Below are 13053 nucleotides of genomic sequence, written 5' to 3'. Positions count from 1 at the left end.
TCTTAACCCTCCGTCTTAGGAACAGGGGAAAGAGGACTCTAGTTCAATTGCAGCAGGTTAGAGTAGGTGTGGGAATTTTCCACTTGGTATTTATTCTTAATCCGACACCAAACAGAGAACTTGCTCCCGTAGTCACAGTGCTTAAAGGATCTACCCCTGGGGGCAGGAGAGGCTTCCTGGGACAGTGTTCCAGATTGCTTCCTGGTCACCCCCAGTGGGCAGGAGTGATGCTGGACCCACTAGATCGTTAACAACTGGGAGCTGATTCTGTGTCTTACTCGGGGCAGATGCTCAGTGCATATTTGTGACTGTCTCGCTAAACTCCACGGGTGGAAATGGTGCCCGAGGCTTGGGAGTCAGCCAACGACATCAAGACACAAAGGGCCGTGTTTTGGCTCCTCTTTGCTCACTGGTCGGTCTCCATGGTTCTGCCAAGTGGGCCAGGAGGCTGTTCCTGCCCGAGTCCCGGCTCTGGTTTCATGTTCTCTGCAGGTTCCGAGGTTCCCCTCAGAACTCCCTGTCGAGACACCAGAGGTGACCTACTGGCCCGCTAGCACACTCGTGTCTTTAGGAATTGGAAAGAAACACCTTCTCACGGGCCTGAGTGGTAGCACAGCGGGGAGGGCGCTTGCCTTGCATATAGCCAACCTGAGTTCGATCCCCAGCATCCCATAGGGTCCCCTGAGCACTTCCAGGAATAATTCCTGAATGCAGAGCCCGGAGTAACCCCTGAGCATCACCAGGTGTGGCCCCCAAACAAAATAAACAAATCCAAACCCAAGCACATTGCTCAGACACGAAGATCTTGACAAGGGAGACAGCTCAAAAGGTTGAAGCACGTTTTTGCACGAAGGAGGCCCAGGTTTGATCCCTTCCTCCTCTCCCCCTCTCCCCTGCCCCGCCCCGCCCAGGCTCCTGAAGTGAACTCCATGCACTAAGCCAGAAGTAGTCCCTGAGCATTGCTGGGTATGACCCAAAGCCCGAACAAATAAAAACCCCAGTTCGTTTTATTTTAAGTCCATTGAATTCATTTTTCAAAATACTTTGTGGGATAACCCAAATATTTTATTATGTTTATATACCTTCTTTTTTAAAATATAATTTTTATGATGTTTGTTCACAATGATTCAATATTCCAACATAACTCCCACCAGCATTACACCTTCCCACCCCATTGCTTCCAATTTTCCTAACCACCACCCAAATCTGTCCCAATAGAAGGCAGATTTGCCTTGCACACGGCTGACCTGGGTTCGATTCCTTATACCTCTCGGAGAACCCGGCAAGCTACCGAGAGTATCCCGCCCATACGGCAGAGCCTGGCAAGCAATCCATGGCATATTCAATATGCCAAAAACAGTAACAACAAGTCTCACAATGGAGACGTCACTGGTGCCCGCTTGAGCAAATCGATGAACAACGAGACGACAGTGCTACAGTGCTTACAGTGCATGAATAATTTGCTAAAAAGAATCAAAAAAGATTTCCTTAGAAGAAACTGTGTGTTGGGGCTGGAGCGATAGCACAGTGGGTAGGGCGTTTGCCTTGCACTCAGCCAACCCGGGTTCAAATCCTAGCATCCCATATGGTCCCCTGAGCATGGCCAGGGGTAATTCCTGAGTGCAGAGCCAGGAGTAACCCCTGTGCATCGCCAGGTGTGACCCAAAAAGCAAAAAAACAAAGAAGAAACTGTGTGAAGATTGTTTTATATCTCACCCTGGAGCCTTTAAGCCCCAGTATAAGAGATTACTAACATGTTATTATGGGTTAAGCCTTGTGTGTTAGTCTTTTCTTAATCGAGATTCAAAAACCCTAACTCTTCCGTGTGAGTGTTCGGGGGTGTTGAGAATGAGAGAGACTGACCAATTGGGCTCAGCCTGCCAAAATACATCCCAGAAGCCATGATGTAGAAGTCAGCCATCACAGTGGCAAAGCCGTGTGGCACAGTAGGGAGATTGGTGAAATCAGGAGGACAACAGCCCGAAGGAAAGAAGGTCAGGGTAATGGTCCCAGCATATGCACCCAGGTTATGCAGAGGATAATCCTCTCACAAACATCCTGCTCTTCACCAGCCCCCTGTCTTCCCATCTTTCATGCTTCCAGAAAGTCTAGAAGAGGTTTTCACCTTACCCAGTCATCTTCACCTTACCCAGACATCGTACTGAAAGATGACCCAAAGCCCAGCTTCCTCCCTCTTCCCTTCCTTTCCTCAAATAGAGTCTCCTGAACTCAACTGTCTTGCCCTGGGTCCTTTGCTTTCAGTCTTGATTGTCTGAGAACAAGAACTTGAGCGGTCCCTGGGCCAGAGTGGCGGGGGGTTGGGAGGGTGAGGAGGGCGGGTGCATTTGTCTTGTATGCAGCCCAGCAGGTTTGATCTACTATACATGCCCCCCCTCACCACCCCCTGCATCCCCAGGAGTGATCCTTGAGTCGGGAATAACCCATGAGCATGGAAAGGTGGGGTCCCAAACAAAAACCAAAACCAAAACCAACAAAAATAGAACCTGAGCACACCCAAGCATAGTAAGCCCACTTAGTCCAGTGCCTAGAACTTACTCCCCCCACCATTAAAATGGAAAATTATCTTAAATGCCTACTTCATCAATTGCTAAACTTAATCTTCTTGAAAGCAATTTGGACATTGAATTTCCTTCACCAGAGTTCTCAAGTATGCCTGATCCATGCCATCAACACGAGTCATAGTAGAAATAAAAGTTACTTCAGCTAAATAATTTTGAAAGCAAATGGTAAAAAAACAAAAACAAAAACAAAAAAAACATACTTTGGGTCTGGAGCAATAGCATAACGGGTAGGGCATTTGCCTTGCATGTGGCTGACCCAAGTTTGATTCCAGGCATCCCATATGGTCCCCTGAGCACTGCCAGGAGTAATTCCTGAGTGCAGAGCTAGGAGTAACCTCTGTGCATTTCTGGGTGTGACCCAAAAAGCTAAAACAAAACAAAACAAAGCCATATATATAGAGAGGGAATGGGGAGGAGGTGGTGGGAGGGATAGTGGAAACATTGGTGGTGAAGAATGGGCACTGGTGGAAGGATGGGTACTCGATCATTGTATGACTGAAACATAAGCATGAAAGTTTGTAAGTGTGTAACTGTACCTCATCATGATTCATTAAAAAATAAATTAATTAAAATTACAATTAAAGAAAACATACTTTTAGATAATTTTGCCACCAAAACTTGTCACTTCTCTGGAGAGATCAGCGTGCTCCCTAACCTGACTGCCAGGGCCTTTGAAGTATTCCGTCCAGATGATGAATTCAGCCTATTTTAGAACAAGCTACCACTCCACCCTCCCTGTTAAACGGAGCATTAACAGGGCTCACTACAGTCCGGTACTTTCCATTAATGTGCACCTCTCTCTCTTCTTCTTCTTCTCAGAAATTCCCTACCGGGACTCCCCCAGTTCACACCCCATAGACAGCCTGCAGCCCCAAGTGACATACCTCCTGTGGATGACCGCCCTGACAGCTGCCGGCGAAAGTCCCCAAGGAAATCAAATAGAATTTCGACTGCAAGGTAAGAAACAGCCGTGAGGGAGGCGAGACCACCCCCCACCCCCGCCCGAGTCTCCTGCAAATGCACACACTCTCTCTGGGTTCGGCATACAAAGGAGGAATCCCATGACAGTGCCCCCAGCAGCGACCATCTCCCTGTGCAGTAGGCTAGAATCCAGGCTGGCTGCCTGGAGGAGGCTCTCTGAGGTCCACGCAGGGATGAAACCGCATGCGGGCTTGTCATTTCTTTCCCAGGACTGTGGCGTGCTGAGCCCCGCTCACGCCCGCTGCGGCCTTGGCCTTCGCTCCAACCCTTCCACAAGCTCTTGGCGCTTTGCGATGCAGAACCTGGAGTTCATTGGTGGTTGGTGACTCTGGTGTCCTAGGCCAGGGGCTCCTCCACGAGGCCGGTCAGTGGACAGTCTCCCCCCATCTCCCCAGCACCACTGCGTTTGAATGAGTGAGCGGGTCGGTGGAGCCAGAGCCCAGCCCTCTGCGAGAATGCCCACGGTGCCGTTCCACCTTGCTGCGGGCCACAGCGGGTCCCCGAGGGTTCGCAGGCAAGGCTGCAACCTGCCATGTGAGCAGGCGCTGGAGGCTGGGGCCTTTCCACCCCACTTTATCTTCTGCCGCATGCTCAGTGACTGTCCTGGACAGCGAGACCGGGCCAGACCAGCTCTCGGGGCAGGGCTGTGCGTGTTCCCTGGTCTCACCTAGTCTCGCTTCCCTGACTTCGCCATCACACCTGCATCCATCTTTCAACTCCAAACTTTTTTTTTTTTTTTTGCTTTTTGGGTCACACCTGGCAATGCACAGGGGTTAATGCTGGCTCTGCACTCAGGAATTACCCCTGGCGGTGCTCAGGGGACCATATGGGATGCTGGGAATCAAACCCGGGTCGGCCGCGTGCAAGGCAAACGCCCTACCTGCTGTGCTATCGCTCCAGCCCTCAACTCCAAACTTTTGACATTGTGCCACTTTCTTCTCCCCCCCCCGCCTTTTTTTTTTCTTTTTGGGTCACACCCAGTGATGCTCCGGGGTTACTCCTGGCTCTGTACTCAGGAATTACTCCTTGCGGTGCTCAGGGGACCATATGGGATGCCGGGGACCAAACCTGGCTAGGCAGCATGCAAGGCAAACGCCCTCCCCGCTGTGCTGTCACTCCAGCCCCCATTTTGCCGCTTTCAATCCCCAGCAGGTGTCCATGCTGCTCTCTTTACACCCACAGTGGCACCCGGTGGCCACACAGACCCCCCCACACACATGTCACTGGTCAGTGGTTACAGGGACACGTCCCTCCCATCTTCTAGATAGCCGAGCCCATGGCCCATCCCAGTCAGAAGCCGATCAAGAATTCTGGCGAAGATAAAAGGCCGCCATTCTTTCCACAGGAAGGAGTGGGAGTCAGCCCTTAGACGCCTATAAGCTAGAGGGCTTGTACAGTTCGGTGAAATTAAAAGCAGCTGCTTCTTGAGGGGCCTTGTCAGACCGTATGTATTGCCACGTGCTTTTAAATACATCAGCCCGAAGCTTCACAGCACCTGCAAAGCAGACGCCATCATTCATTCACCTTCTGCAGACCAAGAATCTGAGCTCCACAGCCCTGTGTGGGGCAGGGGGAGCCCTGTTCACAACTGGTGCTTTGTAAGCACCCTCCTGTCCTCTGGAGAAGGGACCAGCCTGTGCCGGGCTGCCTCCCTCAGAGCCTCAGAACTGACCCCCTGCCCCCGCTTTCTCTCTGTGTCTCTGTCTGTGTGTGTGTGTCTGTCTGTCTCTTTCTCTGTGTCTCTACCTCTTTGTGTATGTGTCTGTGTCTGTGTCTCTGTCTGTGTCTCTGTCTCCATGTGTGTCTGTGTGTCTGTGTCTTTATCTCTCTGTGTGTCTCTGTGTATATCTGTCTGTCTGTCTCTGTGTCTCTGTCTCTCTATGTGTCTGCATCTCTGTCTCTATGTGTCTCTGTCTCTGTGTGTCTGTGTCTCTGTCTCTCTGTGTCTTTCTGTGTGTCTCTGCCTCTCTCTGTCTGTCTGTGTCTCTGTCTGTTTTTATTGTTCACTTTTTTTAATTTTATAAGGTTGTTCACAATATTTGATTACAGCTACTATTCAAACCCCAACCTCACCACCATGACACCTTCCCACCACCAAATTTGGGATGTTTCCATCCCCCAAGTCTCAATCCCTGTTCCAAAGCACAACCGAAATATATCTTGTATTGTCTGTTCTGGAAGACCACTGAAAATGCTACAAAAAGGTATCCATAGAGGAGACAGTGTGGAGATTGTTCTATTTTGGCAGGGACCATTCAGACGTTCTTTAGAATATCACTAACCTGCTGTTAAAGGTTGAGTGATGTGAGCTTTTGTATATTTATTTGAAACTATGTATATATGCATATAGGTATATTTTTCCCTCTACGATGTGTTGCCTGCTATTTGAACCCCAGGCGTGGTGTGGTACTTATGGATGGGTAGGGAGCGTCTTAGGATGTGTCTTGTGTCTGCAAATGCAGCCACGCAGTCCAGGAATACGCTCACTTGTGCGTGAGGCTGGGCCCGAGCGTGTGGGGAACGGCCTTGTGTGTGGCCGCGGTTGGGTTCTGGAGGTTTTCGGCTGCCGGGGCTGGGCCCCCTGGGGCGGGGAGGGCTCTCACCTGCCCTCCCCTGGGATGCCCCCAGGGAAACAGCCTGGCGTGGAGTCTGGTGGCATGACTGCCGCTGGCGTCATGTTGCTCCCTTCCGGAAGAAAGAGCCATGTGTGTCTCTGTCTCTTTGTGCATGTGTCTGTCTCTGCTTCTCTGTCTCTCTCTCTGTGTCTCTGTTTCTGTCTGTGTATGTGTCTCTCTGTCTTTCTCTGTGTCTCTGCCTCTATGTGTGTGTCTCTGTTTCTCTGTGTCTCTATCTCTGTGTGTCTCTTGTCTCTGTGTGTATGTCTATGTATCTGTGTCTCTGTCTCTCTGTGTGTCTGTGTCTCTGTCTCTGTGTGTCTGTGTCTCTGTCTCTGTGTGTCTGTGTCTCTGCCTCTGTCTCCATGTCTGGCTCTGTGTGTGTGTGTGTGTGTGTGTGTGTGTGTGTATGTGTGTATCTCTCTATCTCTGTCTCTGTCTTTCTCACTCGCTCGCTCTCTGAGAAATGAAAGAATGAGTTAATGAGTTCCTGGGCCAGGAATGCAGCTCAGTGGTGGGGCACTTGCCTTTAATGTGGAAGACCCAAATTTTGATCCCCAGCATTGCAAAAAAAAGAAACCCCACAAAAATCCAGGTTGCCCTTTTCCTCACTGCAGCTCCTCAGGAGGCTGGATGGAGGGTTCTCAGCCAGTGTGCTGGAATGTTCAGTCACGGGGTTCAATGTCTTTTCAGGTAAAGCCAGATGGAGTGTGTTGGTGGGACCGGGCGTCTGCACGGCTGTCCTCATGGTGGGCATTTTCTCAGTACGGTACTTCCGGCAAAAGTGAGTTGGCTGCCTCTGCCAAATTGGAAAGCGTCTTCCTTTTCTTTCTTTGGTAATGCTAGTTGTTGTTGCTAATAGGTCAGAGAAGTGAAGAGCAAATAATAAAGTTTTAGAGACCAGTAATACAAGTTAAGTTCTTAAAAGTATGCCTTTGCTGGAGAGAGAGCTCAGGGGAAGTTCTGCATTTGAGGTCCAACACCAAAAAAGGAAACTGTTGGGGCTGGAGTGATAGCACAGCGGGTAGGGCTTTTGCCTTGCACGAGGCTGACCTGGGTTCGATTCCCAGCATCCCATATGGTCCCCTGAGCACGGCCAGGGGTAATTCCTGAGTGTAGAGCCAGGAGTGACTCCTGATCATCGCTGGGTGTGACCCAAAAAGCAAAAAAAAAGAAAAAGAAGTAGGCGGAAATGAAATGATATGAATAGTTGCAACATTACATCTTTAAGAGCAGTTTGTCACACATGTGCTTTCTCTAAAACATCGTCGTGTGCACACAGACACACGAGTCACCAGTCAGCATTCAGTGTGTGACACTGTGAGTCAAGCTGAGACCTACACTGGCCAACCGTTCCCCTGGGTGATGGGCTGAGTAGCGGGGCCCAGAGCTAGTTCTCACCCCCTCCGTGTCTCCTGACACTCATTTCCATCCTCCAGGATCTGTAGCCCTTACACCTGCCTCCCAAAACTCAGGGAAAGGAAGGAAGGGGCCCTATGTCCCAGGAGCCTTCACATGAGAAGTCACCCTTCACATGACATTTTTCTTTTTTAATCATATCTCATAAGCCAGAACTAGGAAGGATATGGGATGCTTAAAGCAGTGTTCTTGTAGAGGCTAGGGAGATGGTACCCATGCTAGGACGCCATGCTTTGCATGCACCTGACCCCAGTTCAGTTCTCTGCACCATGTGGCTCCCCAAGCATCACTGGATATAGGGCTGGGGGCCCCCTCACCCCCACCAGGCACTACTGAGGTGGCCCTCGTGGTCCCAGGCACTGTTGGACCCAAGCTGTACGTTCTCAGAACATAGCATCTATCTGTCTAGCCCAGTTGACCGAGAAACCAGGAGTGGTCCCTAGAGCACTGTTTAGGAGGAGCACCTCCATCCTCAGATTTAATTGTGATCTTCTGGATGGACTCATTATATCCAAAACCCAGGGTTCTTTTCCTCAGAGGAAGAGAACTGGGTTTTGAATTGTAATTAACAAAAACTGGGTTTTGAGTTGTAATTAACATTCTGCCCTAAAGAGACCGTTTAACATATACCAAAAGTGGTTATATCCGGGATAGAAGTATGGGTGGTTTCAGTTCTTTCCACAGAACTGTTGTCTTCTATTTCACCACTATTTTCTAATATTTCTTTGACCTTTTTTAAAACATTTTTAATGAGTGATCCAATACAGTTTTGCACCCCCCCAGCCCCCCATGTGTGCAAAGAGAAGCAGTCAAACAGAAATGAGCTCAAAGTCAGTCCACTGGCTTTTGAACTCTTCTGAAAAGCGTTTACCTTTGTGAAAACTCCCCTATGTGGTAGATGCTTTAAAGCAAAGTTCTCTTTAGGTAGACTTTGAAAAAGTTGAACTGGAAAAATGAGTCACCTACGGTCACATGCAGATTCTTCAGCGGACAGTGTCAGTTAGGGTGAAGGTTAAGTTGCTGATTTCAAAAATAGAGGCTCCCAAATCCTGTGGCTTTAAGAAAATCATTTATTTCTCTACCTTGGATCAGTCCTAGGGTTAGACAGCTCTGCTAGGTCATTTAGGGACCCTATCGTCTTCAATCTGGCCCTCCCACCCTCTGTTATATTGATAGTCTTCATCTGCATCTCTACAGAAGTCTCGGGACCCTCAGCTCACATTTCTCTGGAGAGAAAAGTAGAGATAGGCTCCATCTCTTGCTTCAAAAGGACCAACTATATTCCGGAAGCTTCCTGTTCTATTTTGGTTCTGTTTGGAGGCCACACCCAGTGGTGCTCAGGGTTTACTTCTGGCTCTGCACCCAGGAGTTACTCCTGGTGGTGTGTGGGGAATTGTGGAGGGTGCCAGGAACTGAACCCGGGTCAACTTTATGTGAGGCAAGTGACGTACCCGCTCTCCAGCTTATGGTTCTTAGTTAATGTCCATATAAAAGCCTAATCTTTAAAAAAATGTACATGTTGGTCCTGAGTTTTAAAAAGTCCGAATACTTGCCCTAGGTTGACATATTTGTCCCAAACATTTCTAGTGATCCTTCTTAGGACTTCCCCTTCTTAGTCCTATAAATTCATTTAAAAATTGTTTTTAGGGGCTGGAGCGATAGCACAGCGGGTAGGGCGTTTGCCTTGCACGCGGCCGACCCGGGTTCGATTCCCAGCATCCCATATGGTCCCCTGAGCAGCGCCAGGGGTGATTCCTGAGTGCAGAGCCAGGAGTAACCCCTGTGCATTGCCGGGTGTGACCCAAAAAGCAAAAAAAAAAAAAAAATTGTTTTTAAAGTGAATGTATCAAAAGACCTCTATTTCCTCTGACCAACTATGACTCTGTCCACAGTTTAGGTGAGTTCTCTTGACAATTTTGTTTTGAGGCCACACCCAGTTGTGCTCAGGGCTCACTCCCGGCTCTGAGCTCAGGTCACTCTGTGACGGGTTCGGGGAACACTAGGTGGTGCCAGGGATTGAAGGCTGGTCAGCACAGGCAAGAAAGCCGCCTACCCACTATACTCTCTGGGACCCCATACTTTTTTTCTTGGCTTTTTTTTTTTAATCCTGTCAAGAAAAATACTAGTGAAGCAATTTATACCATCTGCATCTAGTTTTGTTGTCTGATTTTCAGTGTCACGGCAGAGCCTGGCAAGCTCCCTATGGTGTATTCTATATATACCAAAAACAATAACAGGTCTCATTCCCTGGACCCTGAAAGAGCCTCCAATCACTGGGAAAGACGAGTAAGGAGAGGCTGCTAAAATCTCAGGGCTGGGACGAATGGAGATGTTACTGGGGTCTGTTCGAGTAAATGGATGAGCAAGGATACAGATACAGTGATAGTGATTTTCAGTGTAGTTGTTACAAACGCTTTAGAAACATTTTAATTGCTCAACAGGAAGCTCCCTGAGGGCAAGTGCAGCCCCCCTGCCATCCTACCCTGGTCCAGGCTGATCACCTCCAGGCATCTATCAATCAATGCTGCGTCTGTTTGGGGACGGAACCTGGGTCAGCCCCGAGCGAGGCGAATCAATGCCCTACCTGCTGTCTGATCGCTCCAGTCAATCAGTGTTGCTCAATGGGGCATGGCAGGAGAGTGACCTAAACATGACACGGAGCCAGTTTCCTTGTTTATTCTCCATGTCCGCCTCGGGAGATGTATCCTCTTTCTCCTTCAGCGTCTGCATCTCTCCATCATGTAGACAGAAGCCCCATCCTACACTGGGATTCCGGCGTGCAGAGCCGCGCACTTGTAACCACCTGACGTGGTTTTCTATCCACAGGGCGTTTGTTCTCCTTAAGGCCCTCAGACCGCAGTGGTGTCGCAGAGAAATTCCAGACCCCGCAAATAGCACTTGGGCGAAGACACACCCCACGGTGGAGGTGAGGACAAAGCCTGCACGCTCAGACTCAAGGCTGGGGGTGGGGGTGGGGGTGGCGGGGGTGGACAGTGCTGGCCACATCTAAGTTTCCCGGGAAGCCCGGGTGCTCGGATGCTGCGGAGGAACAGAAGCCTCCAGGCTGCGCCCCCGCCTCAGAGGCAGCCTTCCGCGCGGAGGGCCTGCCGGGAGCGCAGGACCCGAAGATGAAAAGACGCACAGCTTTTCATTCCTCTCACTTGAAAAAGAAAATTCAAAAGCGAGTATTGTTACCCACTTGCCAAACTCTAGCTTGAGCCCTTTAAATTCAAGTGGGAGGAGGAGGGAGGAGAGAGAGAGAGAGAGAGAGAGAGAGAGAGAGAGAGAGAGAGAGAGGAGGGGAGAGGAGAGAAAAGGAGAAGAAAAAAGAGGAGAGGAGAGGAGAGGAAAGGAGAGGAGGAGAAGAAAGAGAGGAGAAACAGAGGAGAAAGGAGAGAGGGGGGGGAGAGAGGAGAAAGAGGGAAGAGAGGAGAGGGAGGAAGAGAGGGAAAGAGAGGAGAAAGGAGAGAAGAGAGAGGGAGAGAGGGAAGGGGAGGGAGAGGAGAGAGGGAGAAAAAGAAGAGAGGTAAAGAGAAAGGAGAGAGCGAGAGAGGGGAAGAGGGAGGAAGAGGAAAGGAGAGGGAGGAGAGAGGAAAGAAAAGAGAGGGAAAGAGAGGGAGAGAAAGAGGGGAGAGAGAAGGAGGGAGAGAGGAGAGGGAGAGAGAGGGAAAGAGAGAGGTCAAGAGAGGGAGGAGAGGGGCTGGAGTGATAGCACAGCGGGTAGGGCGTTTGCCTTGCACACGGCCGGCCCGGGTTCGAATCCCAGCATCCCATATGGTCCCCGCACCGCCGGGGGTGGTTCCTGAGTGCACAGCCAGGAGTAATCCCTGTGCATTGCCCGGTGTGACCCAAAAAGAAAAAAAGAGAGAGAGGGGGAGGAGAGAGAAGAAGAGAGGGAGAGGGGAGGGAGGGAGAAGAGGAGAGAGGGAGAGAGAGGGAGAGGGGAGGGAGGGAGAGGAGGAGAGAGGGAGAGAGAGGGAGAGAAGAGGGAGAGAGGAGAGAAGAGGAGAGAGGGAGATAGGAGAGGGGGAGAGAGGGAGAAAGCGGAAAGGGAGAGAGGGAGAGACAGAGGAGAGGAGCCTGGGCTATTTTGGTTTGGGCCAGAAGCCAGGGACTCACTCATTCCGTCATTCCACTGTGCAAGGAGAGACTTGAAAGGAGCAGTTGCTCCTGCCGGGCAGGCGAGCGCCAAGGCAAGCCAGTGGGAGAGCTACTGCCCTGCCTCCCAGCTAAGGAGGTGAGGACAGCTCCCGGCAGGCAGCCGGGCACCCTGGTGGCCCGCCAGCCCACACAGACTGCAGTCAGCAGTGGGGAGCAGCCAGGAGACACCAGACTCCTCCCGTCTGCCTTGCCAGTCCTTGCCTGAGACCCTTCCTTCCATCCCTGTCCCTTCTCTCACTCACGTCCTCGTCACCCCAAAGTCCTGCTCGGAAACAGCTTGTCTCTGCCACCCCGGAAGTGAAGTCACTGCAGTTCAGGCCCCACCGCTGGGGCTTCCTGTGGATGGGAGACCCCTGGGCAACTTGGTGACAGTCTGCGCCCACTAGCTTCCATGCTGTGAGCTGGAAGTGGACAGTGCTCCATGGACACTCCCGTGAGGATTGCTCCCGTGGATTCTTAAGCTGCCTTAAGAAGCACCTCGAAAAAAAAAAAAAAAAAACAACCAGCGAGTAGGGCGTTTGCCTTGCACGCGGCCGACCCAGGTTCGATTCCCAGCATCCCATATGGTCCCCCTAACACCACCAGGAGTAATTCCTGAGTGCATGAGCCAGGAGTAACCCCTGTGCATCGCCGGGTGTGACCCAAAAAAAGCAAAAAAAAAAACAAGCACCGCGACCACACAAGTCAAAGGTCGCACGCTTCCTTCCCAGGAAGGCTCCTCTGTGAAACCTCTTTTCTCTAATAAGGGTGTCTATTGTTGCATCCTACACATGATGTGCAATCATGTTGCTTTTATACACATATAGAAATTACTTTCTATGTGCAGGCACTTTTTATTCCCCCCCCCCCCGCAGCGATACATGACAGTGCTCGGGGCTTACTCTTGGGCTCTGTGCCCAGGGATTGTTCCTGATGGCATCCAGGGACCAGATGCAGTGCCGGGGATCAACACTAAGTCAGCTGTGCCCAGCGTAGGTGCCTTACCTGCGGGACTGTCTCTCCAGCCCTGTGCCAGGCACTTAAAAAAAAAAATTTTTTTTCCATGTGTTCACAACAGCTTTGGGAGGGTATACTATTATCCTCACTTTTCAGATGAGGAAACACAAGATGACTAAGCGTGCCCGCTGCTCCCTGCTAGTCAAGAGCGAGACGTGGGTTCAACACCCATGCAGGACATACCGTCTACTCTTCTCCTCTACCCCTAAAAGACATGTCAGCAGGACGAGAGTTCTGAGTACCCCCAAATAAGACAGCCCGAAGCTGTGCTCACACACTGGGCCCTCCCCGGGCTGGCG

At 50.7% G+C, this 13053-nt stretch overlaps 1 protein-coding gene across 1 annotated transcript in view; it reads left to right on the top strand.

Annotated features, from left to right (window-relative positions):
* IL12RB2 (interleukin 12 receptor subunit beta 2) overlaps window positions 1-13053 on the top strand; it is an 80641-nt gene that overhangs the window by 62849 nt on the left and 4739 nt on the right. Inside the window, exons 12-14 of the mRNA XM_055139758.1 lie at window positions 3402-3539; window positions 6872-6962; window positions 10424-10523. Of these exons, the coding sequence (XP_054995733.1) occupies window positions 3402-3539; window positions 6872-6962; window positions 10424-10523 (329 nt within the window). The remainder of the gene's footprint in view (window positions 1-3401; window positions 3540-6871; window positions 6963-10423; window positions 10524-13053) is intronic.

Source organism: Sorex araneus, chromosome 5, assembly GCF_027595985.1.
Source record: "Sorex araneus isolate mSorAra2 chromosome 5, mSorAra2.pri, whole genome shotgun sequence".
In the NCBI taxonomy this organism is placed as follows: Eukaryota; Metazoa; Chordata; class Mammalia; order Eulipotyphla; family Soricidae; genus Sorex; species Sorex araneus.
Note: the sequence above shows the minus strand (reverse complement) of the source record. Positions and strands in the feature narration are given on the sequence as shown.